At 31.6% G+C, this 24,914-nt stretch overlaps 2 protein-coding genes and 1 long non-coding RNA gene across 3 annotated transcripts in view; 1 reads left to right on the top strand and 2 right to left on the bottom strand.

The window, feature by feature from the left end:
- Nucleotides 1–133: 133 nt before the first annotated feature.
- On the bottom strand, nt 134–5,918 carry LOC134687210 (alpha-1,3/1,6-mannosyltransferase ALG2-like). The gene is made up of 3 exons (XM_063547330.1): nt 5,405–5,918; nt 1,741–1,938; nt 134–1,181 (listed from the first exon to the last, which is right to left on the bottom strand). Exons 1-3 carry the CDS (start codon nt 5,904–5,906, stop codon nt 586–588), a joined length of 1,296 nt encoding a protein of 431 aa, XP_063403400.1. The 5' UTR covers nt 5,907–5,918; the 3' UTR covers nt 134–585.
- A 7,970-nt stretch (nt 5,919–13,888) lies between these two features.
- On the bottom strand, nt 13,889–18,086 carry LOC134710516 (uncharacterized). Its single transcript, XR_010106121.1, has 4 exons — nt 17,875–18,086; nt 16,639–16,703; nt 15,979–16,142; nt 13,889–14,138 (listed from the first exon to the last, which is right to left on the bottom strand). It is a non-coding gene; the product is annotated as an uncharacterized LOC134710516 (long non-coding RNA).
- A 5,553-nt stretch (nt 18,087–23,639) lies between these two features.
- The window catches only part of LOC134687174 (cAMP-dependent protein kinase catalytic subunit alpha), an 84,222-nt gene continuing 82,947 nt past the window's right edge, over nt 23,640–24,914 (top strand). The window contains exon 1 of the mRNA XM_063547251.1: nt 23,640–23,851. The gene's annotated coding sequence lies outside the window, so the exon portion shown is untranslated. The remainder of the gene's footprint in view (nt 23,852–24,914) is intronic.

The raw sequence follows: 24,914 nt of genomic DNA, 5'->3' as shown, positions 1-24,914 counted from the left end.
TTTATAAATACAGTGTTACCTGAATAAAATTCTAAATGTATTCATGGAATATGTAATGCAGACTGGCAAACAACATCTTCAATGATATCAAACTTCAACAAATGATTTTATTATTAACAAACAAAATCTAAATAAGTATCATGTTTAATCATTATTTTATATCATCTTTTAAAGCATGAAAATAAAATAAATCCAAAGATTAAATTAAGTAACAAGCAATGCCATACAATGTGGTCTGATAGGTCATCTATTAAGAAATTTGTGAAAATCTTGTTCATATCACAATCAATTGCTGTATTTGTATAAAGCCAAGTTTGTTTTCATTTGTAACTTAGTTTTCACAACATTTTACATTTGGCAAAATTCAGAAAAATAAATACACAGTGAAAAAAGTAAATATACAGAAGGTTTTTTTTAAAGCAAAGGAAATATTCTAATTTTAATAAAGTTTTTCGTTAATTATGTTATAAAAATATATATTTCATATGAAAATTATCACAGTTGTATCTTTCACAATTGCAGGAATTGCAGTAAAAGGTCATGATGAAAAACCAATTTACATCCTATAACAAAACTTTTGTCAGATCAAAAGATACATACATACAAAACAGCAAAACAAATATTAATGAGTAACGCCAAAGCTAAAGTAAACAATAAAACGCTTGAATTACTTGTGCTCCCATTATTAACCTTTTCTATTACACTAATTAATTCTTTTGTAAATGTATTAAAAGAAAATCTTTCTTCAACTCGTTTACGTCCAGCACTTCCCATTTTTTTACCCAAAGACTTGTCAGATACAAAATTTTCCATTGCTTCCATAAAGCTCTTTGGTTCTGGAGGACATAAAAATCCAGTTTTCCCATCCTCTACAGTCTCCAATGGCCCACCACTTTGCACAGCTATCACAGGACACTGCATATACATAGCTTCAACTGGTACTATACCAAAATGTTCCCTGTCTGGTGTGTATAGAAGGCATGTACAATTTGATAGCAATGTTCTTTTATCTGAATCACTAAATGATCTTAAAAATGTAACATGATCCTCCAGTCCTAATTTGTGAACAAGCTCCTTTAATTCCAGATAATGTTCTTTATTCTCCAACACTCTTTCATCGTAACCTCCCGCCATTATCAAATGTACACCTTTGTTGTTGCCAAGTTTCTTCTGCAGCATACCTTAGAAAATAAAAATAGGCAATTTTGAAAATAGTATGGTAAACGGCATGACTAGTTATGGGAAAAGATTGGCTATTAATATCTAAAATAAAGAGAAGCTTACACTCATATATCCTCCACAGTTAGACATACAGAAAATGATATGGTACAATTAATTGTAATCAATAATATTTATTGTCACAGTTGAGCTCTAATGTCTCATGTTTCTCTTTGCTAGTGATGAAGCATATAAAATTTTTACAGAACAAAAAAATATACAAAACGGATTAACTTTGAAATGCACCACTGCATATGTTACTAAGTAAAAAGGAAAATGTTGGCAAGGTTTTGTATTGACAAATTTTCTTGTATTTAGTCATTACAAACACAAAGTTTTGTTTTTCAAAAAATGAAAGAGCACCGTCCATAAAATTTGTGGTTCACTTATACCAATGAAAACAGAGAATATTGGTATCAAACCAATTGTAATGCATTCATAGTAAATAAATTAAGTACTTTGTACATCCTCATCTTAGTTTACATACATGTAGTAACAAATTAACTACATCATTGTACATACCAAATGATTCTACTGCTAGGTTGAGATTCTTCTTCCTTTCATATCTGTTAATTGACAGGAATACTGTAGTTTTATTTGGAGGTATAATATCAGTAGATGTTTCCAATGGCTGGTCTAAGGCTTTGAAGTTTGGTATTGGGTACAAGACCTTTGGATTAACAGATGATAAAGACTTAAAGGTCTCATTAAATATACCAGCTGGAAAAAAAATATGCTAGGAATTAGTTGTATACCAGATAGTAGACACATGGTGATTTAGATGAAAATTTGTAAGGGTTCCTCGGAACCCAGTGTCTCACCTACTTTTTCTGTAAATTGCAGGCTCAACAAAAATGAGGGAAAAACTCAATAAAAATATTCCTCTTGATACAATCTTCGGATTGTAAGAAGCTTCTGTCCAAGTTTGGTTAAAATCCAGGATAGTTCATGAATCTAATAAATGTTTTAAAAACAACTGCAGACTGTACATGTATGTATGGTTAACTGGAAGAAAAACTAAGTCCATTTAAAAGTAAAATACGGAAAAAATGGATTTATTTTTTTACCAAATTTACTTCTGGATACTATTTTATGATCGTAATTTAGCTTCTGTCTAAGTTTGGTACAAACCCAGGATAGTTTAAACCAGATGCTCCCCAGGGCGTAGCTTTATACGACCCCAGAGGTTGAACCCTGAACGGTTGGGGCAAGTATGGACACAACATTCAAGCTGGATTCAGCTCTAAATTTGGATTGTGATTAAATAGTTGACACAGCATAGGTTTCTGACACAGAATGAATGTGTTCTAATGAACCTAAAATTTTTGTTTTCTCTTAGAGCAATTCACTATGCTGTTGAATATTAATCCTCTCAAAAAAATGTTTGAAGAAATTTTCTTTTTATTTATGAAATTTCAAATGAGAAAAATTGAAAATTGAACCCAAGTTTTTAATCACATCCCCCTTTCCCTTATTCCAAAACTAATCTCAATTAAAATATTCTAATGGAGTTTGCAACAATAACTACTCATTTAAATACATCATAAAATATTAAGATGTAAAAAAAACTGCTTGTTATCACTGAATGGTAAAGATCATTTAAATTTATCAGTTGGTAGTAAAAAGTGAATATACATTGTATATTGTATATAACAAAGATTTAAGTTGATTCTGGACAAAGAAAGATAACTCCAATTAAAAAAAATTCTTGCAATAAGATATTTCTTGCTTACTATTCTGGACAAAGAAAGATAACTCTAATTAAAAAAAAAATTTGCTATTTCACAATATTGTGAAATTAGATATTTCTTGCCATTGCACAATACTGTGCAATTGAAAAGACTTGCTATTGCACAATACTTAATATAATAATTTTAGATCCTGATTTGGACCAACTTGAAAACTGGGCCCATAATCAAAAATCTAAGTACATGTTTAGATTCAGCATATCAAAGAGGCCCAAGAATTTAATTTTTGTTAAAATCAAACTTAGTTTAATTATGGACCCTTTGGACCTTAATGTAGGCCAATTTGAAAACGGGACCAAAAATGAAGAATCTTCATACACAGTTAGATTTGGCATATCAACGAACCCCATTTATTCAATTTTTGATGAAATCAAATAAAGTTTAATTTTGGACCCAGATTTGGACCAACTTGAAAACTGGGCCAATAATCAAGAATCTAAGTACATTTTTAGATTCAACATATCAAAGAACCCAACCGATTCATTTTTTGTCAAAATCAAACTAAGTTTAATTTTGGACCCTTTGGACCTTAATGTAGACCAATTTGAAAACATGACTAAAAGTTAAGAATCTACATACACAGTTAGATTCGGCATATCAAAGAACCCCAATTATTCAATTTTGATGAAATCAAACAAAGTTTAATTTTGGACCCTTTGGGCCCCTTTTTCCTAAACTGTTGGGACCTAAACTCCCAAAATCAATACCAACCTTCCTTTTGTGGTCATAAACCTTGTGTTTAAATTTCATTGATTTCTATTTACTTAAACCAAAGTTATTGTGCGAAAACCAAGAATAATGCTTATTTGGGCCCTATTTTGGCCCCTAATCGCTAAATTGTTGAAACCAAAACTCCCAAAATCAATCCCAACCTTTCTTTTGTGGTCATAAACCTTGTGTCAAAATTTCATAGATTTCTATTAACTTAAACTAAAGTTATAGTGCGAAAACCAAGAAAATGCTTATTTGGGCCCTTTTTGGCCCCTAATTCCTAAAATGTTGGGACCAAAACTCCCAAAATCAATACCAACCTTCCTTTTATGGTCATATACCTTGTGTTAAAATTTCATAGATTTCTATTCACTTTTACTAAAGTTAGAGTGCGAAAACTAAAAGTATTCGGACGCCGAGGACGAGGACGACGCAGCCAACGTGATAGCAATATACGACGAAATTTTTTTCAAAATTTGCGGTCGTATAAAAAGTTATTAAAATTTTTAAAACTTTAACCACAGAGTGAATGTTATGTTTCCCCGCAGAAAAACTAAGTCCATTTTAAAAGTAAAATATGGAAAAAAATTGATTTATATTTTTACAAAATTCATTTCTGGATACTATCTTATGATCATAAACAAGCTTCTGTCCAAGTTTGGTGCAAACCCAGGATAGTTTAAAAAATTTATTAAAATTCTAAAAACTTTAACCACAGAGTGAATGTAATGTTTCCCCGTAGAAAAACTAAGTCAATTTATAAGTAAAATTCCGAAAGAAATGGATTTTTTTTTTTACAAAATTTACTTCTAGATACTATCTTATGATCATAAACAAGCTTCTGTCCAAGCTTGGTAGAAATCCAGTATAGTTTAAGAAAGTAATTACAAAAACTTTAACCACAGAGTGAATTTTTGTGGACGCCGCCGACTACGATGACGACGGAATGTAGGATCGCTTAGTCTCGCTTTTTCGACTAAAGTTGAAGGCTCGACAAAAATCACTCTTGTGAAATAGTACAATGATGGGTGATTTAGAGTTACAACATTCTTATTTATCAACCTGCATATATATATAATATGTTTTACCAATGAATATACCAAGTATTTTCAGAATAATTTATAGAAAACCACCTAAAATGCATTTGTAATTCACCACCAAGAGTGATTTTTTACTGAATTAAATCCCATGACTTTTATATGTAAATATATACAGAATGTCAGAAGTTTATGAAAAAGATCTGTGTCATTTTTTTTTGCTTAGAGAAAATTCTCAGTTTATAAAATTGTATTTATAATAATAATATTTCTCATTATTGTGTCTTTTTTTTGTGTTTTTGCATTACATTGGCCTTTTTAAATTAAATCAACTAATTTCAGTAAAGATGAGGTAAAACATCTCTTTCTGGTTGAACACGTTTTTAAAATTTCATTTCAGTGCATTTAAAGTTGTTGTTTCTGCTAACTTACTCTCCAAACCACAAAAACTTTTGCAGCTCTATTAAAATTATTGGACCATTTCAAAGTAAAGAAACAAGTACAATGAGTGTTGATGAGATATTTATAAGATAGCAGAGTCTTTTAATATGAAGAGAGATAATATATATTGCAAGTGTTATTAACGAGCATTTACATATGGCATAACCATTTAATGTAAATGAGTTTGTACAAATAAATATTATGTATTTATAAGGGAAATGTGTCTATGGACAGATAACTATTTCTTACCAGTAAATTTACTGTTTACAAGGACACAATCAGCCATTCCAGTTGTTTTTTCTTCTAACCAGTCAATAGGAGCTCTATACCATTTCTTTAGTATACTTTCTCTCTTTGTTAAAAGCATGTCAGGGAAATGGCAGTAAAATAACACTTTGGCATTAAATAGTTTTAAAATATATATACATGCTGATATCTGATCACAGAAGATAACATCATACTCAAATGGAGGGGAGAATACTACAAATAACGCTGCATACAACATTCTCAAGTAGGCACACAATGCTTGACATCTGCCAAAAATTCCCCTGGGTAGCCAATCACCAACTGTTGTTACAGACAGAGTTCCATCCCTTGTTTCTTGAAAGCAATGATTTATATCATGGTGTGAAGTCACAAAGTGGACTTGATGACCTTGAGATTTCAGGGCTAGAGCAGCATCTATGACTGCCCTCTCTGCACCACCTATTCCAAGATCTGGATGCAAGAAGAGGACTTTCAGGTTCGCCATCTCCTAGAAAATTCTGGAATAACACAAAATATATGTTTTCAGTATAAATCACACAATGTTTCATTATAAATTTTTGTTTTTTGTTGTTTTTTTTTGTGGAAAAAAGGGGGGTAAAATCATTGCATTTTAAATCAAGAAGTTAAAGGTAAAGAAAGGTTAAAGCTTCATTTAAACAAGTTGAAAGAATTTATTTAGCTGTGACAGGATTGCTTCCCTTAGAGAATGTGTTAGATACTTAATAATGTCTTATCTAACTGCAGCTGAGCTAAGGAGGTACTTATTCAGTTTGTCTGTTAAGGTGTCTGACAACATATTAAAAGCCTCTATCTGTTCAACCAAATTTTGCAATTTTCACAGCTTTCTAAATATTTTACTGTAAGTTTAACTTCATAGAAACCAGGTTTATCCTGAATTGTACATGTATCAGCTTTCTACATGCCAATTTTCAACAAATGTTTAAAATCATATAAGAGGTCTTCCGAAAAGAGGTACCACTAAAAATAACCCCTGGTTTTCTGGAAATCTTAAATTAGTAAACTATGGAGTGCATTAATCTTCAATTTTGAATGCAAACTCATAGACAAGTAAATTGTGGCTCAAGATGGTCTTAATGTATTTCTCTTTCACCAAAAGTTTTATTTCTGCCAATTTGTTGGTTATTTTAAGTAAACAAAGACATCAAATGCACAATTTTTTGTCCAAGTAGGACTACATTCACATACATTCTAAATTGGAGGGAGTAATTGGTTGAAAAATGTGATGCACAAATTATTTTGCAAATTACATGTATATGTCTTTAGTCTTTAGAAGTGTCAACTTGACACTATAATTTCTCTGTAATTGCGATCACCCTGGTAATTTTATGTCGCTATTGTATAAAACTAATTGTATTTATGATGTGGCACTGCAGAGAAAAATAAATAAATAAATAATTAAATAATTAATTAACAAAATAAACTAGAGGCTCTAAAGAGCCTGTGTCGCTCACCTTGGTCTATGTGAATATTAAACAAAGGAAGCAGATTGAAAATTGACTACAAAGGTCAATAACTCCTACAGGGGTCAATTGACCATTTCGTTCATGTTGACTTATTTGTAGATCTTACTTTGCTGAACATTATTGCTGTTTACAGTTTACCTATATCTATAATAATATTCAATATAAAACAGCAAAATTTCCTTAAAATTACCAATTCAGGGGCCACAACCCAAAAACAGGTTGTCCAATTCATCTGAAAATTTCAGGGCAGATAGATCTTGACCTGATTAACAATTTTACTTCATGTCAGATTTTCTCTAAATTATTTGGTTTTTGAGTAATAAGCCAAAAACTGCATTTTACCCCTATGTTCTATTTTTAGCCGTGGCGGCCATCTTGGTTTGATGGCCAGGTCACCGGACACATTTTTTAAACAAGAAACCCCAAAGATGATTGTGGCCAAGTTTGGATCAATTTGGCACAGCAGTTTCCGAGAAGAAGATTTTATTAAAAGATATATAAAATTTACGAAAAATGGTTAAAAATTGACTTTAAAGGGCAATAACTCCTAAAGAGGTCAACTGACCATTTTGGTCATGTTGACTTATTTGTAAATCTGACCTTGCTGAACATTATTGCTGTTTACAGTTTACCTATATCTATAATAATATTCAATATAATAACCAAAAACAGCAAAATTTCCTTAAAATTACCAATTCAGGGGCCGCACCCCAAAAACAGGTTGTCCAATTCATCTGAAAATTTCAGGGCAGATAGATCTTCACCTGATTAACAATTTTACATAATGTCAGATTTGCTCTAAATGCTTTGGTTTTTGAGTTATAAGCCAAAAACTGCATTTTACCCCTATGTTCTATTTATAGCCATGGCGTTCATCTTGGTTAGTTGGCGGGGTCACCGGACACAATTTTTAAACTAGATACCCCAATGATGATTGTGGCCAAGTTTCAAATAATTTGGCCCAGCAGTTTCAGAGGAGAAGATTTTTCTAAAAGATTACTAAGATTTACGAAAAATGGTTAAAAATTGACTATAAAGGGCAATAACTCCTAAAGTGGTCAACTGATCATTTTGGTCATGTTGACTTATTTGTAGATCTTACTTTGCTGAACATTATTGCTTTTTACAGTTTATCTCTATCTGAAATAATATTCAAGATAATAACCAAAAACAACAAAATTTCCTTAAAATTACCAATTCAGGGGCAGCAACCTAACAACGGAATGTCAGATTCATCTGAAAATTTCAGGGCAGATAGATCTTAACCTGATTAACAATATTACGCCATGTCAGATTGCCCTAAATGCTTTGGTTTTTGAGTTATAAGCCAAAAACTGCATTTTACCCCTATGTTCTATTTATAGCCATGGCGGCCATCTTGGTTAGTTGGCGGGGTCACCGGACACAATTTTTAAACTAGATACCCCAATGATGATTGTGGCCAAGTTTGGTTAAATTTGGCCCAGTAGTTTCAGAGGAGAAGATTTTTGTAAAAGTTAACGCCGGACGACGACGGACAACGACGACGGACGCCGGACGCCAAGTGATGAGAAAAGCTCACTTGGCCCTTCGGGCCAGGTGAGCTAAAAAATGAATAGATAATTAACCCTTATAAAACTTTAACTACATGTATCTTTTTTGTGAACCTTCCAGTATCTTTAATAAAGACTTACACAAAAACAAAAAAATACAGAAATCTTTCCTTTCCATATGACCGACATTTGGTCTGCAACCACTTCTGAAGTAATTGAAGGAAAAAAACAAAACTTGTGCATCTTATTTTCCTATGAAAATGTTTTTGAGATAAAGATTAATGTATGCTTTATCAATCTAGACTGTTGTCATTGATTTCTTCTGCAAGATACATGTATATCAATATAGTGCTGTTTGGAATGGCATCCATATATGCGTCTCTCTTGACGAGGTCACGGACATCTCTAAAGTATCCAAACATGAATAAAAATGCAGCTGTGGACAAGTAGAAACAGTTGACCATTACCTACTGGATTGTGAAAATTATGAGGAGGCTAGAGAAAAACTCCGCTCAGCACTCTACTTCATAACAGCAAAACTAACACTTGAATCTGAAGTATTGTTAGCAACAACAGAAAATGATAATTATAAACATCACATAGAAGATATTCAACAGTTGTTAGGGGTCTTTATTAAAGATACTGGAAGGTTCACAAAATAGATAGTTAAGGTTTTATAAGGGTTAATTATTTATTCAATTTTAATTTAATTTTTTTGGGTAATTAATTATTTAATTATTTATTTAGTTACATATTTTTTTCTGCAGTGCCACATTATAAATACAAATGTACCAATGAGTTTTATACAAAAGTGACGTAAATTTACCAGTGTGATTCAAATTACAGAGAGATTATAGTGTCAAGTTGACACTTCTAAAGACTAAATTTATGTGGGATATAATGCAAAATGGAGCCTTAATACATCTTAAATGCTATAGTATAAACAATTCAAGAAAAGTAGTCTACTTAAAAAAAAATTAATCACAGTTCAAAAATTGTTCTTAATTGTGTCCGGTGAGGCTATAAATTGATAATCAGTACAGCTGTCACTTTTAATGTCATTAGTGAATTGTGATAGTTAGTAATCTGAAATAATTATGAGACCAGGGATTTAACCTATTTAAAAAATTTGCAACAGAGATTTTCTTGAAATTATACCTTTTTTTTAACATTTGCAACACCCTGATTGAACAAGTATAAATTATTGAGTAACAGACATACAATGTAACAGAGACAGAGTAAGTGCTGTGCTGTGTTTGCTGATACTTAAACTTCAACGTCTTTAAAGTCTACCAAATATTACCAAACTAACCCTCAGTAAAATACTATTCTTACTGATAAATAAATACGATCTACGAGCAACTGTCAGGTTGTCTTAACCATTTGTTATTATTTTCAAGAAAACCTTATCCACGATTCACAACCGGAAATGCAAACTCCGGACAGTGATCGTTTCCGTTCCGGAACTATTTTCCTTTACTCCATCAATCACTGCCACCGGCTTTCGAAATTCGTTCCAAATTTTGGAACGTTTATCTACGCATTAAATTTCCTCAGAACCATTAGTTACCGGTTTAAGAAACCTCAATTCTATAATTTCTTCCCAAAATTTAAATAACTTTTCCTAGATTTAAAAAATGAGCAATAAATTAACGTCCCACACCGGACCTTTATTATGTGTGCATTCTTATCTAAGTTATCTTCCCCAGCCCTTTGGAAAGTAAACATGGAGGGAAACGTAAATGAGATAAATGTATACATGCTAGGCGCATACTCCCTCTTAAGTCCAAAGAGAAAACAAGCCCAAATGCTGCAACATGAACTTGGACAGATACAAATGATGATTTGAATATGCGGTTGTCAACGGAGAAAGTACATTGAATTTGGTCTACCAAAAAAATTATGCAAGCCTTTTCATATGATGTTTCCTTTTCACAGGGACATCTTTTATCCATTTATAGTCGGATCCAGGGTGGCCCAGTCCTTCTTTTTACCCTGGAAAATGTTTGTTTATTAAATATATGGAATCACTGAAGCATGACTGGATCCAAAAACTCCCCCCTCTCCCTTTTTAGGTCAGTCAGTGCCCCTTCCCATAATATAAGACTTAAGGTTCATATCATTTCCTTTCAAGGTTTGACATTGTTAGTTAAATAACATAAAAATGTGTCATTTTCATTCTTTTCACACTACATCTATGTCAAGACATTCACAGTATGAACATGATGAAGTAAAGAGGTTTTCAGTTGCTACAACCCTACATATATAAACTTTAAAGTTTGCATCATGGACATATAGTGAACATATAGTGAAACACATTTGTGACTAATTAACAAATGACCATGTTAACTTTCCCTTCAATATGTTCACTAACTTGATTTATAGCACATAGTATATTGGCCATTTGATTTTTACACAATCATTGGGACAGAAACTCTTAACACATTATGTGCTGTAATACATATATGATCATAATGATTAAAATATGGAGTTCAGGAATAAATGCTAATGTGACTATCCACCAAAGTTAAAATGATATTGATTTAAGAAACTATAGGTTATTATGGTATAACCTGCATGTGCTACAGTCTTATTTAGTAATCTCCATCATTTTGTCATGTCAAACCTTACAAAATGTGACATATTTTCACATGTGTTCCAGATTTTCTTACCTACAATAGCAATTATAATGTTTATTCAGTGTTATTTTATTTGTGAACAACTACACATCCAAGAGTTATTGCAGGCTTGAACTTTTTTCTGACATCAACTCAAGTTTGAATATGGTCAGTCTTTCATTTCATCAATCATGACAGAGCTTGAGGTGTAATAAAAGTTAAAAACAAGAAAATCCATGAAATCAGCATTTATTTACGTTGCATCTATAATAATGTTTTCAAAAGTGAATTGTTAAAATAAGTTTGTTCCTTCCAAAATATAATGCTCTGTTGGCATGGTTGGTTGCTGCTCTCTATATATATATATATATATATACTACCCAGAGATGGTACCCTGAACAATAATGGACACAACATTCAAGCTTGATACAGCTCTCAATTTGGATTGTGATTATCATGATTATAAATATATATTTGACATAGCTTGATTTCTGGCACAGATTAAATGTGGACTAAGAACTTTAAATTTTAAAACTGGATATTTCCTTTATAATATGTATGTTATTTGGATGGAGAGTTGTCTCATTGGCACTCACACCACATCTTCCTTTTTCTATGTAATATGGTATAATATCCAAAACATAAATACATGTTGAGATTCAGCTTATCAAAGAATCAGAAGTATTGAACTTTTAATGAAAGCTAACTAAGTTTAGTTTTGGACCCTTAGGACTTCAATGTGGACTAATTTAATAATGGGGCTCAAAATCTAAATTCATGGTTAGATTCTGCATAACAAAAAAAACCTTAATATTTAATATTTTTTTATAAAAATCAAACAAAAACTTTAATTTTGGACCGGTTGGACCATCTTGCACAGATCCGTTCTCTTTTACACTGAGCCACAAATTTCAAGCAGTTGATTAAAAAAATTGATCAATGGAGTTTAAAGTTATGTTACTTTCAAGAGAGAAAACAAACCTGCCCCTTTTAATAGATGAATGGTACATGTAGATGTAATGGTCCTAATAGTTATGAATCCTATTCTTGTTCAAGCATTTTACATAGACACCTATGAATTAATTCTTTGAAATACTGAACCTTGCTGTATTAATTTTTATTGTATTTTTATTACTGCTCATCAAAACATTATCTTGACCCCTTCTCTCTTACATTAATATTGTACATATACTCTTTACTTTTACTGCACATTAACCAATTTCAATTATTTAATATACATGATTGGGGACTGGGTTTTAAGCTAACAGATACCTTGGTAGCTGTTACACCCAAATTATGTCCTGATACTCTTGGCATTAACAATAATTGTTATTGTAGTTATGTGCATTAAATCAGTGATGAATATATGTACTGTAAATCAATTGCTTATATTTTAAAAACTTTGAGAAGGAATCTGGTCCAATTGCCTGTTTGTCACTGCTAAATTATTGTCTCAAAAGCAATTAAAATTTCATAATTTTTATTAAGTAAGGAAACACAAGAGTGAACACGCTAAAATGTCTAGACTTCTTTACTAATCATTGATATTATGCTGATAGTCCTAAATATAAAGCTGTATTTCAACTGTCACATAAACTTAACATTAACCAAGAAAACTTAACATTGACCAATGAACCATGAAAATGAGGTCAAGGCCAGATGAACCATGCCAGGTAGACATGTACAGCTAACAATTCTTCCATACAACAAATATAGTTGACCTATTGCTTATAGTTTAAAAAAAAAGACCAAAGCACAAACTTAAACACTGAGCAATGAACTGCGAAAATTAGGTCAAGGTCAAATAAAACCTGTGCAACTTATATGAAGATCATAAAATATTTCCATACACCAAAATAGTTGACCTATTGCATATAGTATTAGAAAGAAAAGACCAAAACTCAAAAACTTAACTTTGACCACTGAACCATAAAAATGAGGTCAAGGTCAGATGTCGCCTGCCAGCTAGACATGTACACCTTACAATCATACCATACACCGAATAAACTCGACCTATTGCTAATAGTATCTGAGATATGGACTTGACCACCAAAAGTTAACCTTGTTCACTGATCCATGAAATTAGGTCAAGGTCAAGTGCAAACTGTCTGACGGGCATGTGAACCTTGCAAGCAACGCACATACCAAATATAGTTATGATAACTAAAAGGATAACTTATCCTTTTACTTATAATAAGAGAAAATTAAACACTACCAAAAGTCTTTAATTTTTTTTCAAGTAGTCACTGAACCATGAAAATGAGGTCAGGGACATTAGACATGTGACTGACGGAAACTTTGTAACATGAAGCATCTATATACAAAGTATGAAGCATCCAGGTCTTCCATCTTTGTAGTAAAAGCAGTTGTTATACTGCATTGTTTCATGCATAAAATCTACTATTTAATCAAAAGTGTTTATAATGTATCCATTTTGAGATCTAGTAAACCCGGTTAGCACAATAATAATTCATTTGCGAGATAATTTTATTCCTGTTTTCTTTTTGTTGATAGCAGATCTTATTTGTTGGGCTATAAATTTGAATATATTCACACTTTTTGATGAATGATGGCCAATTGAAAGTTTTAAACTATTCTGTTGATTGTATTCAACTTTAAGTATTGTGTTTTGTGTTGTTGGGATGCTGTCCAATGAACCTATACCCCACATCTCCTTGTATCACATTTTCATATATTTGGAAAAAAATTAAATCATATTTAACTGTATTATTTGGCTAAAAGTGAGTCTGAGATAAAAATATTCTTTATTTCTATTTTAATTAATAACAACAATACATGTATGTTCATGATTAATTTATGAAGACATGCAATTTTTTGAAAACAAAAGGTTAATAAACGAAAATAAATATTTAAAAATGCACACAAATTTCCATGCGCAGCTAGTATGCACTTCAATTCACTCATTGAAACATAAATAATCCTTGTTTGAGAGTGCATTAGTCTTGTTATTTGTAAGCGTGAGTCTATTCCATTTATGTATACATGTAGAATCTCTACAGGCTTTCAATGCGTCTCCTATAACTTGGTAAACTTCCAATGATTAGGTTGACATAATTGTGATCTGAAAATATATAAACATTTTTTTTTAACTTTGTTACTTCTGGTTTGATGTACAGTGAGTAGGTAAGGGATGTATATGGTATGTCATTGTTTGTCCATCCAACCTTTCAAATGACAACACTTTGTTCAATATCTCAAAGTAGAAGGGGCTAAATAAAAAAGGTTTTTATTTGGCCCAGATATTACAAAAAAAATAACAGTTATCCTTAATATTTCAAAATTTGTCCAAACTAGACTAAGGTACACCATTTTCAGAAAATAATGGGTTTTTTTTAAAACAATTTAAGAGTTACTATGGCAATAAACTTAGACAAAAATGTTCAAATTCTTGATTTTCCTTGTTTTTTTGGTCACATAAAAATATATTTTAGACTTTATATGTGTGCATCCAAGAAAGTTATACATTTCCAAACATAATGTTTGCCTCTAATATATTATTAACTGTGCATTTGTATTCAGATATCGCAGATCAAATCTATTCGTTCGTTGTGTAATCATACGTTTTTTGATTGAGATAAGTCTGCCAATTGATATTTTATCATATGTTTTTCTATGTTGTGATGTTATGCTATTGTTTCAGAAAAAGGGAGAAGGTTTGGATCCATTAAAAGGTTTAATCCCGCTGCAAATGTTTGCACCTGTCCTAAGTCAGGAATCTGATGTACAGTAGTTGTCGTTTGTTTATGTAATATATACGTGTTTCTCGTTTCTCGTTTTGTTTATATAGATTGTTGGTTTTCCCGTTTGAATGGTTTTACACTAGTAATTTTGGGGCCCTTTATAGCTTGTTGTTCGGTGTGAGCCAAGGCTCCGTGTTGAAGGCCGTACTTTAACCTATAATGGTTTACTTTTTAAATTGTTATTTGGATGGAGAGTTGTCTCATTGGCACTCACACCACATCTTCCTATATCTATATAATGTGTCTTTTTGAAATAGTTGACAAACATTTTATATTCTTGGACCAAAAATAGTCCTTAAATATTATAGTCTTCTTTGCTTTGAACAATTTCTCATGAAATTTTATCACAAAATTTAGATTCAGTTCCCTTTTAATTTTAATTTTTTGGAGTCTGTTGTTCAAAAGTTGCAGGACCTATCAGATTTAGGGTTATTTTTCACACCTCATATTAAGCTTGAGTTTGCTTAAAGTCAATAATCTCATATCTGTACTGAATGTCTTTCAGTTATGTGTATACTTGTACCCGGCCATGTCCCCTCTTTTTTTTGGTTAAATCTATTTCTATTTGTATCCATCTGATGAGTTAATACTTTTTCAATTATTTTATAATTTGTTCTTATTTTGTACTGTTACACCACTGTTTCAGGTAAGGGGAGCTTTCATGTTTAACCATGCCACATGTTTATGTCTGTCCCAATTCAGTGGTTGTTGTATCACATATTGTTGTTTTTTTGTTCATTATTTTGTACATAAACTAGGCCAAATTTCTTGTTTCAATTGTTTGACATTTGTCATTACAGGGTCTTTTATAGCTCTCTGTGTGGTATGGGATTTACTCATTGTTTAAGACTGTATGGTGACCTACTTTAGGCTACAGTTGTTAATTGCTGTCATTTTGTCTATCATTGGATGAGTTTTCTCATTGGCAATCATACAACATCCTCTATTTTATACAGTGTAGTTGTATCTGACAATTTGACCATATAATTAATATCACCATGATATATATAGGAAATATAGTAATATTTAGAAAAACTTTTGTATTTGTTTTAATATATAATTTGGTCTTGTATTTTATGCTCAAATATATCTAGCATTTGTCTAGTAAAAACTAAATTTTGTGAACAACCAATATATAACTTTCATAGAAGATATACTTACGGTGTATCAATTGATTCATATTGAAGCTACATGTACACTGTACATGTATATGTAAACTTTCTCACAGTTTCATTCTGTCTGGTTCCAAGTCTTAACAATTACTGTTAAAGTCTCCAAGGAAACTAATTCAATAACTGTGTTCAAAGTCCTTCTGGTTGACATAGCTGAAATTAATAAAGAGATAATAAAATAAGTTTATCTAAAAATAAATTGTTGCATTATTTATTAAACATATACGAATAGATAGTTCGAAAAATATGGGGGAGGGAAGTATAATTGACAATTAAAAACTGAATCCAACCTTTTTTTATAATTCATTCACGCTGTATTATCTTACTATACTAATTAAAGAAAGTTATTGAGTGTTTAACTGTCACATACATTTGTAACTGTAAAAAAGATGTGTCTACATTAATTGATTTGATAAAATATGGCTTCTTGTCAAACTCAGTTTTCATTTTAAGAATTAATTTTAAACATTGAAGTATTTAAATGTGAAGTCACATTATTTACAAACATTTTTGAAGATCAATGTAAGTACATTTAATATATTTATTCCATATGACAGCGAGTCAGGATAATTTAAAACTATTTTTTTATAATTTGATAAAGTAATTAAATAATCCATGCAAATAAAAATATCTAAAAATAAAATAATACCTAATATACACTTTTTGTTTTATTCATAATGATTCAGTCTAAACATTGTGCTGTTTGGTCACCATCTGTAAGATAAAAAAAACAACATTAGAACTGATCACTGGCATCCTAGATCTATAGTCAACAGTGCATTTTTTGCAGGAATAAAAGATTTATTAGGAGTACATGTACAAATGTATATAGACAAGGCCAAATTAAATAATATCTATGAAAAAAAATTAGGGAATTTATTTTATTCAACATTGGGAGAGATATTTTGACTTGTATAATGCTTATTGAAAAGACGACAAAAAAAACTCTAAGGCAGGCAGCTATTTGTAACCTTAAATCATAGGGTAAACGGGAAATAGGAACATACATATTTTAGTATTTGCCCTAAATGATTTAACTTGGGGGGGGGGGGGGGGGGGGGGGGGGGGTATTATTACATTTTAAATAAATTGACTGGATAATAATTCAATAAAATATTCTTGAAATAAATAGTAATACCAGGGATTGAAGTAAAAATTTTAGCATTGTAGCCCACAGCTTAAATTGTATAGCCAACATATATATATATATTAAATTTATGTATTAAATTATATATAAAAAATAAAGAAATTGAAGTAGCCCACACTTAAATGCTTGTAATTGTAGGGGCTATTGTGTGTGTACTCATGCTAATTTCAAACCCTGAATACCGAAATGAAAATGTTCCCATCCACACTATTGTACATTTATTTTGCACATGACCATGCATGATGACATATATAATAAAAGCAAAATTCATAATAAATCTAGTATGTGTGTGTTACCCTGTGTATTTTTCCAAGTAAATACATTGTATAAAATTTTTATGATTGTTTTATTTCTTTATTCCATGAAATTATATATCATGTATATATCTGAAGTGAGTTTTGAGAAAATTAAGCCCTATATAGTTTAATCCATATGGAGCAGTTTCTCGGGAAGCTGCGAAAACGTAGCTGAGTAAGCTCTATTGTCCTTAAATAAATTTTTTTGCCATAGGTCCGCAAATATCAAAAAACATCGAAAGGACCTTTCAAAGAGCTACGTTTTCGCAGCTACTTCTCGATTAAATATTAATCTAACCACTCTCACATTCACAACATTTTATGCAAAGTCGATAGTTCTCAAGCGATAATTGATCACAATCGATTTCTTTGACCTAACGATACAGAATTTTGCAAAGATTCTATTTAGTTAAATTATTTGGATTGAGTGTATTTTACTTACAGTTATCGTTTTTATCCATGTATAATGGTAAAGTTGATATCAGATATCCTCATTCATCAATGGTCGGCCATATTTGCTTCAGTAGCAACAAAAGGTCATCTCGGGTCAAACCACTTGAAGAGCGCGTAACGAAAAAAGCCGAAGGCAGTGATTAGTGTAGAGTAGTATTCGGGCCCGTATGCGGATCGGAACTGGAACTGCCGGGGAGTTTGCCGGAAATGTAGGAAGTCGTGATATAAAGGAATCAAGTACGGAACTTTAAAATCCGTAATATACAACCGAGCCGAAACCCTCTTTTTGGATTAAGCTTTCCCAGCCGACTCCTAACAATTGATCTTTGAAATACGGTTGTAAGCTCTAAGAGCTTATGTCATGCCCTTATTTGTATAATATGCCGACTCTGAATAAGGCTTATTATTATCAGATAAGATAAAGATATTTTAGTATTTCCTAATCATAGGGCTCATAACACAGGCACTTGTCTCAGAAAAAGAAATCCTATATACCTTATTATAACAAATAAGGTATATAGGATGTTTTTTTCTGAGACAAGTGCCTGTGGCTCATAACAAGCATGTAATCACATAAAGTAAAAATAAAAAGCCTTTCTCTCCCACTCGCATATACTCACACATACACCTGTCGTTCTGAAAAAGGATGATTGGATCAATAGAGAGATCAAAACAATGATCAGAAAAAAACAAACGGTTTACAACAAGGCAAAGCGTACCAATAATGAAAAACACTGGGAAGAATTTAAGCTCCTAAGAAAAACAGTAAAAACTAAACTAGAAGAAGCACATCAAAACTACATATCTAAACTATTGGAAGTAGACGAAGAAGGTGAGAGAAAAACACCTGTTGTTGGAAAAAAGTTTTTTTCAATATGTTAAATCAAAGAAAAGAGACTCATGTGTAGTAGCACCACTTTTTTCAAACGGAAAACTTATGGAAGACAGCAAAGGGAAAGCAGAAGCACTTAACCATCAATTTGTATCTGTTTTTACTGATGAAAATACATCAAGTCAACCAAAATTAAATGGCAGCCCATCGCCTGATATAGACCATCTAGAGATAACAGTAGAAGGAGTAAGAAAGCTACTTAGTAATGTCAATCCGAAAAAAGCAAATGGACCAGATAACATACCGAACAGAGTCCTAAAGGAATGTGCTACAAGTATATCCCCATACATAACAACATTATTCAAGAAAACATATGATGAAGGGGCTGTCCCAAACGATTGGATTACAGCTATCATCACAGCACTTTTTAAAAAGGGAGACAAAAGCTTGCCAGAAAATTATAGACCTGTTTCATTGACGTCAGTTTCTTGCAAAATCATGGAACACATCATTTTCAAACACATTATGCAACATCTTCAAAAATATGATATATTAGTCGATTACCAACACGGCTTCAGACAGAAAAGATCATGCGAATCTCAATTAGTAACAACAATTGAAGATATCGCAAAACATCTAGATAAAAAAGAGCAAGTGGATATGCTAATATTAGATTTCAGCAAAGCATTTGATGTAGTGCCTCACATACGGCTTCTGCGGAAACTAGAGCACTATGGAATAAATGGCAAAATCATAGAGTGGGTAAAGGCCTGGCTCACACAAAGACAGCAGTGTGTAGCAGTTGAAGGCGAAACATCTACAAATGCCTTTGTTAAATCAGGAGTACCCCAAGGTACAGTTTTAGGTCCATTGATGTTTCTTTTGTACATCAATGATATTGGGGATGACATCAAGTCAAAGTTGCGTCTCTTTGCAGATGACAGCCTATTATACTTAGCAATAGACTGCAAAGATGACTGTAACCAACTACAAAAAGATCTAGATAAATTGATTGACTGGGCATCTAAATGGCAGATGAAATTTAATGCTTCAAAATGTTATGTACTAAGAATAACCAACAAGAAAAACCCTATATTACATGACTATCATATGCATGGCCAAGTTTTAGAAAATGTAAGCCAAAACCCATATTTAGAAGTTCAGTTTACCAACAACCTGAAATGGGATATACACATCAATAACATCACGGCAAAAGCAAATAAATCACTAGGCTTTCTGAGGAGAAACATCGGCAAATTCCCAGAAGAAATTAAGAAAAGAGCATATCAAGCCATTGTCAGACCAAATGTCGAATATGCAAGCAGTGCATGGGATCCATATCAAGAAAACCACATCAAACAGATAGAAATGGTGCAAAGAAGATCAGCACGTTTCATCAAACATCAATACAGCAGAGAACCTGGGTCAGTTACGAGTCTACTGAAGGAGCTTAAACTACCATCATTAGAAATAAGACGGAAATAAAAAGGCTTTGCTTATTTCACAAAGCTTTACATAAAAAGATAGCCATAAATATACCAGATTATGTAGAACAACAAGGCAGGACAACACGGCAATACCACCGAAGCAAATTTAGAAACCTTCAAACCTCAACAAACACCTACAAATACAGCTTCTTTCCACGTACCATCAAAGACTGGAATACTCTACCAATAAGACTGTTAAATATAGAAGATGCAGAGGCATTCAAGAACAGCCTCACAACTTATTTAACAGAGTAGTCAACGCAACAAACATTTGATTTTAATTTCACATGTAAATACGTAAATATTTTTTCCATGGTACTGTGATCATCTTTTTTAATTAAGTCTTTTTGGTGGCTCTAATATGTTAAAAAAATCAGTTTTGATACACTTTCTAAGTAAAATTTTGAATTTATTTTTACTGATTTTTTTCCAAAGTGCTAAATTTAAACCAGGTATTTTTTCACTAAAAAAACTTTATGTTTGCATACCACAATTGATTAGCCACAGTTTTATCAGAGAAGCTTTCAATATAAGCATCACTTAAGAGATCAGTGGGCGAGTTTTCAAGGCGGTGCCAATACATAAACATTTGAATTACTATGTTAATATATAAAGGAAATCTACCTAGCTCTGATATAACTCCAATATTTGTGCAATTTTTGGAGACACCATGTACATATTTGCAAAATTTAAGGTTTAATTTATCAGGTTCCCAATCTTTGAAGATTTCAAAAAGATGCATGGCTCTTCTTTTTGGAGTCAAATCATGTCTCGTATTATTTATAGGATCTTATAACGGGGCTGCCAAAGCTAGTGAATTCGAAAAAAAAACCAAAGTCAAAGTGAAACGTATCAATATGTCAATCCCTGGCCTCGGACTACTTACTACATGTATTGTCTTATAAAAGAAACAAAAAAGATTAAGCGTTTCAAACCGTATTTACAACAAAAAAAACTCAATCAAGATTTTACACATTACTTTTATCGTAGTTTTGTCTTCAGCTGTTCCGAAGAAAAACTATTACAGAAAGATAAAAAAAACTTTTCATGAAAACAACAAAGGTAAAACAGACAGGTTTTGCATATATACTCAATATCTCAATATTACAGATACCCTTGTCAGCAAAGTTGATTATTTATCAAAAATGACAATTTTACGCATTAGGTTGTTGTTTTTTTTTGTTTTTTTTTTTTGTTTTTTTTTTTTTATCTCTAATCTAACTAAGCCGATAGGTGTAGAAATTGTGTACAAAGGTCACGAAACTATGATAAAACATAATACTATTAGAAACTTATAGGAGGTCTTGTTTTCTTCTGAATTACAATTATTGGACAGTAGTTTAGCGATACCAGATTTGGAAAAAAATCTATTTTATGGCGCGAATAAAACTGATTATCGGCATAGCATTTTGTTTTGGTGTAAATCTTATCTGAGGCCAAATAATTATTTGGACTAATGTCATCCCTGATCTCGAAACTATAAGTGACAGTGACACAGCCACTCAGTGTAAACAACACATATAATCAACAATACGAGATCTACACGAATACCAACTGTGAACATTACTGAAATCCTTAACCTTTTCCATGAATAGGAATTATTCCTCTTCAATATAGACTTTCGGGCAATTTTAACGTTTATGCTTAAATTCAAATGGTTTAACATGATCCAACTATCAATTTATGACTGTTTATTTAAGGTACTGCCCTTACATTACTACGTTTTCCCATTACCTGCAGTCAAGTTTTAAAGTTAAACATCACTGAAAATCTTCTTGGACAATTTAAACCAAACTTAAAAAAAACAATCATCAGTACACATCATAAGGAAAACACAGGGATCAAACTTACAGAGAAATGTTTTAGATTATGATGGTAGTTCTTGCATTGGAGTATGAACTCTTACAAATATAAAAACGTTTCGCCAGTTGATTTACAAATGTACTGTCTATGTAGTGACGACTAAAATTCTCCCAACCACAAAATTTTATAGAATCCGTGTCGTCACAAATATTTTTAACTATGTTGTCAAATGTTCCTTTAAAAACCGTGAACTGAATATCATTTATGCATTTCTATGCTTCCATGGCGAAAAGGCAAAACAATATAGAAATGCGAAAAATGAATGATAATGCGAAACACCAACGACTCTTCCTATGAGTTTTGGAATATCAACTTTGGAAAAAAACGGGTAATAAGGTTTGACACGTCATTTTTTTCACTTTAGAATAAGCTGTTTTTAATAACAAATAGGTTGCTAGAATATATTGATTTAACTGTTAATCAAGATGTTGATATAAGTTCGTTGACACATGATGGTTTGTGCTATGGAGGCAATTAAATGCTGTTCAGCCAGTAATTTCTATGACATTCTTCTATTTCACGGAAGATAATGTTCTTGTGATAAAATAAATTATTCCTTAAACTGTTCATTTCTTACACAATGAATAAACTGTATTGATTTTGGAAAGTTCATGACAACCTGTTTAGCCTTTTGTTCGTTATACATCGAAATGTATATAGTTAAAACAAATTGGCACTCAATAAGAGTATTAGATTCAACAATTGCCTTTATTAGGCGAGTGACAAAAAAAGCTGTTATCTGGTGATATTGATTAAGTATATAATGTAATTATTTGGAAACTAGATGTCTTGCCTTGTTTGTGAAATCTTTACTTAAGCCTTATATATTGAAAATTATACGTCTTTATACAGATATTTAGAGTAGATATGAAAACAAATATGAAAGTAGCCCCTTGTCCTTTGTAGCTACATTAATACATATACGATATATGTATGTTATCGGAAAATATAAAATTTGTGTGTATGAATATATGGTTTAAGAGGTGGATCTCGACCACTTCCACGATATTTGCCCATATTCAATTGACAGGGGGTGGGGCTGACACCTTTGAACTAACCCAATGTATCATTCAAATCATCTTGGCATAACAAACAGGAATATATTTTGTTAAGGATGGGGATCTCGACCACTTATAAGATTATAGAACATTCTCAAAGAGTAGGGGACAGGGGGCACATATGTGGACTAACTCTTTATATGTTACTTTAATTTGTTTTATTATAGAACATTTTCAATTATTTAAATTCTCAAGTTTTATTAAATTGAAAAGATATATTTAAGGTAAAAGTTATTTTTTTAATGTATATATTTGCTGTTCATAAGCTTAACATAAATACTAACAAAATGTTTTTTTTTAATGATTTACATTAGATACATATAATAGCAATCAGTTTACACATGAGTTGTACGTTCTAAATTAGTTCTATACATTTTGCTTGAAAGTATATTTGAAACAAAATTTTTGTCTATCAATGTAGATCAATATAAATTTGACGATACAATGTCAGTTAGACCTAGTTAATAGACCTCTAGCTTTATTTCCTAAAGCTGCTTACGTCACAACATTGTGTACTTGTTAGTTTTTAAATGCTTCAAGTAGTTGTGATGTAAAATTGTTTCTGTTCAGTATACTTTGTTTATACATATTTGATCGGTTCAGGTGATTACATATATACACAGGTGAAAGTATACAGTGTGCTTGCATATATTTAAATCTTAAAAAGGATAATTAATTTGTGAAAGGAACAACAATAAACAATTTCTGAACACGTCAACAGTCAAGGTAAGTAAACCTAGTATATATTTCCCTCGTTGAATCATCTTTTGTTTTTGTTTGTTATTTAATTAAATTAAAATTTGAAATCTATCATTTCTATATTGAAGGGTTATTTAAATGAACACATTACAACGTACAATCATCAAAAGATAATCTTTATTTAAGGGTCAGTCGAGGCTTATTGTAATTTAATAATGTAAGCACATGTACTTGATATGCCCAATTTGTTAATATAAACTAAGAACTCAAGATATAGTATGACATGTATGACTAAACCTTGTATTAATAAACAAAGAATGTTTATAACAAATATGTTTGTGAAATATCCCAGCCTCAAATAACATTGTGAACACCCCCTGTTTCTTACAAACTAATTGTCAGTATATATACACCTGGCAAAAAAGGGGGGCTGATAACAAGGCCTTCATCAAATGTTTCCTTGAGATTAACGGAATTTAAAAAAAAACCACATAAGCATCCATAGACCAATTCAAGTCGTTTGATTATTACGAGTGAACTTGTACTGGTAATAATAAGTACTGTTCTATAAATCCAGTGTCAGTAGTGTTAGGGGCAATATTAAGTAAACAAATCACTCACAATATATATTTCCTGCACATCTTTTTTAGGGGGGAGAGCACCCATCCATCTAATTTAAGTGCTCTCAGGCCTCCTATGGAAATTTATTTCTGGAAAATTAGAAAGGTACAAGACAAATCAGGGTCTATCTTTCAATAAGGCCTTGTCCAAATTTTTATTTTTCGAGTTCGTTTAAAAATTGATGCAACATATTAATGTGCACCTCCCATATGAATTCGAAGGAGGATCAATTATGTGTATTGACGGATAACAATTTTATAAAAGTCCTGAAGGAAATTCAATATCAAAAGGATATTAATATTATATTTCATATGAAACATTACGATTCTTCCATTGCAATTTATATAAACCCACTTGATAATAATCAGAATTATATATAATGTAACATCAAGAATGTTATAGCTCTTCAGCCTTCATCTTATTTCTGTTTATAGTCTCACCAACTAGTAACAGTAGATAACAATCGTGA

The sequence above is a fragment of the Mytilus trossulus genome, chromosome 1, assembly GCF_036588685.1.
Source record: "Mytilus trossulus isolate FHL-02 chromosome 1, PNRI_Mtr1.1.1.hap1, whole genome shotgun sequence".
Taxonomy (NCBI): domain Eukaryota; kingdom Metazoa; phylum Mollusca; class Bivalvia; order Mytilida; family Mytilidae; genus Mytilus; species Mytilus trossulus.
Note: the sequence above shows the minus strand (reverse complement) of the source record. Positions and strands in the feature narration are given on the sequence as shown.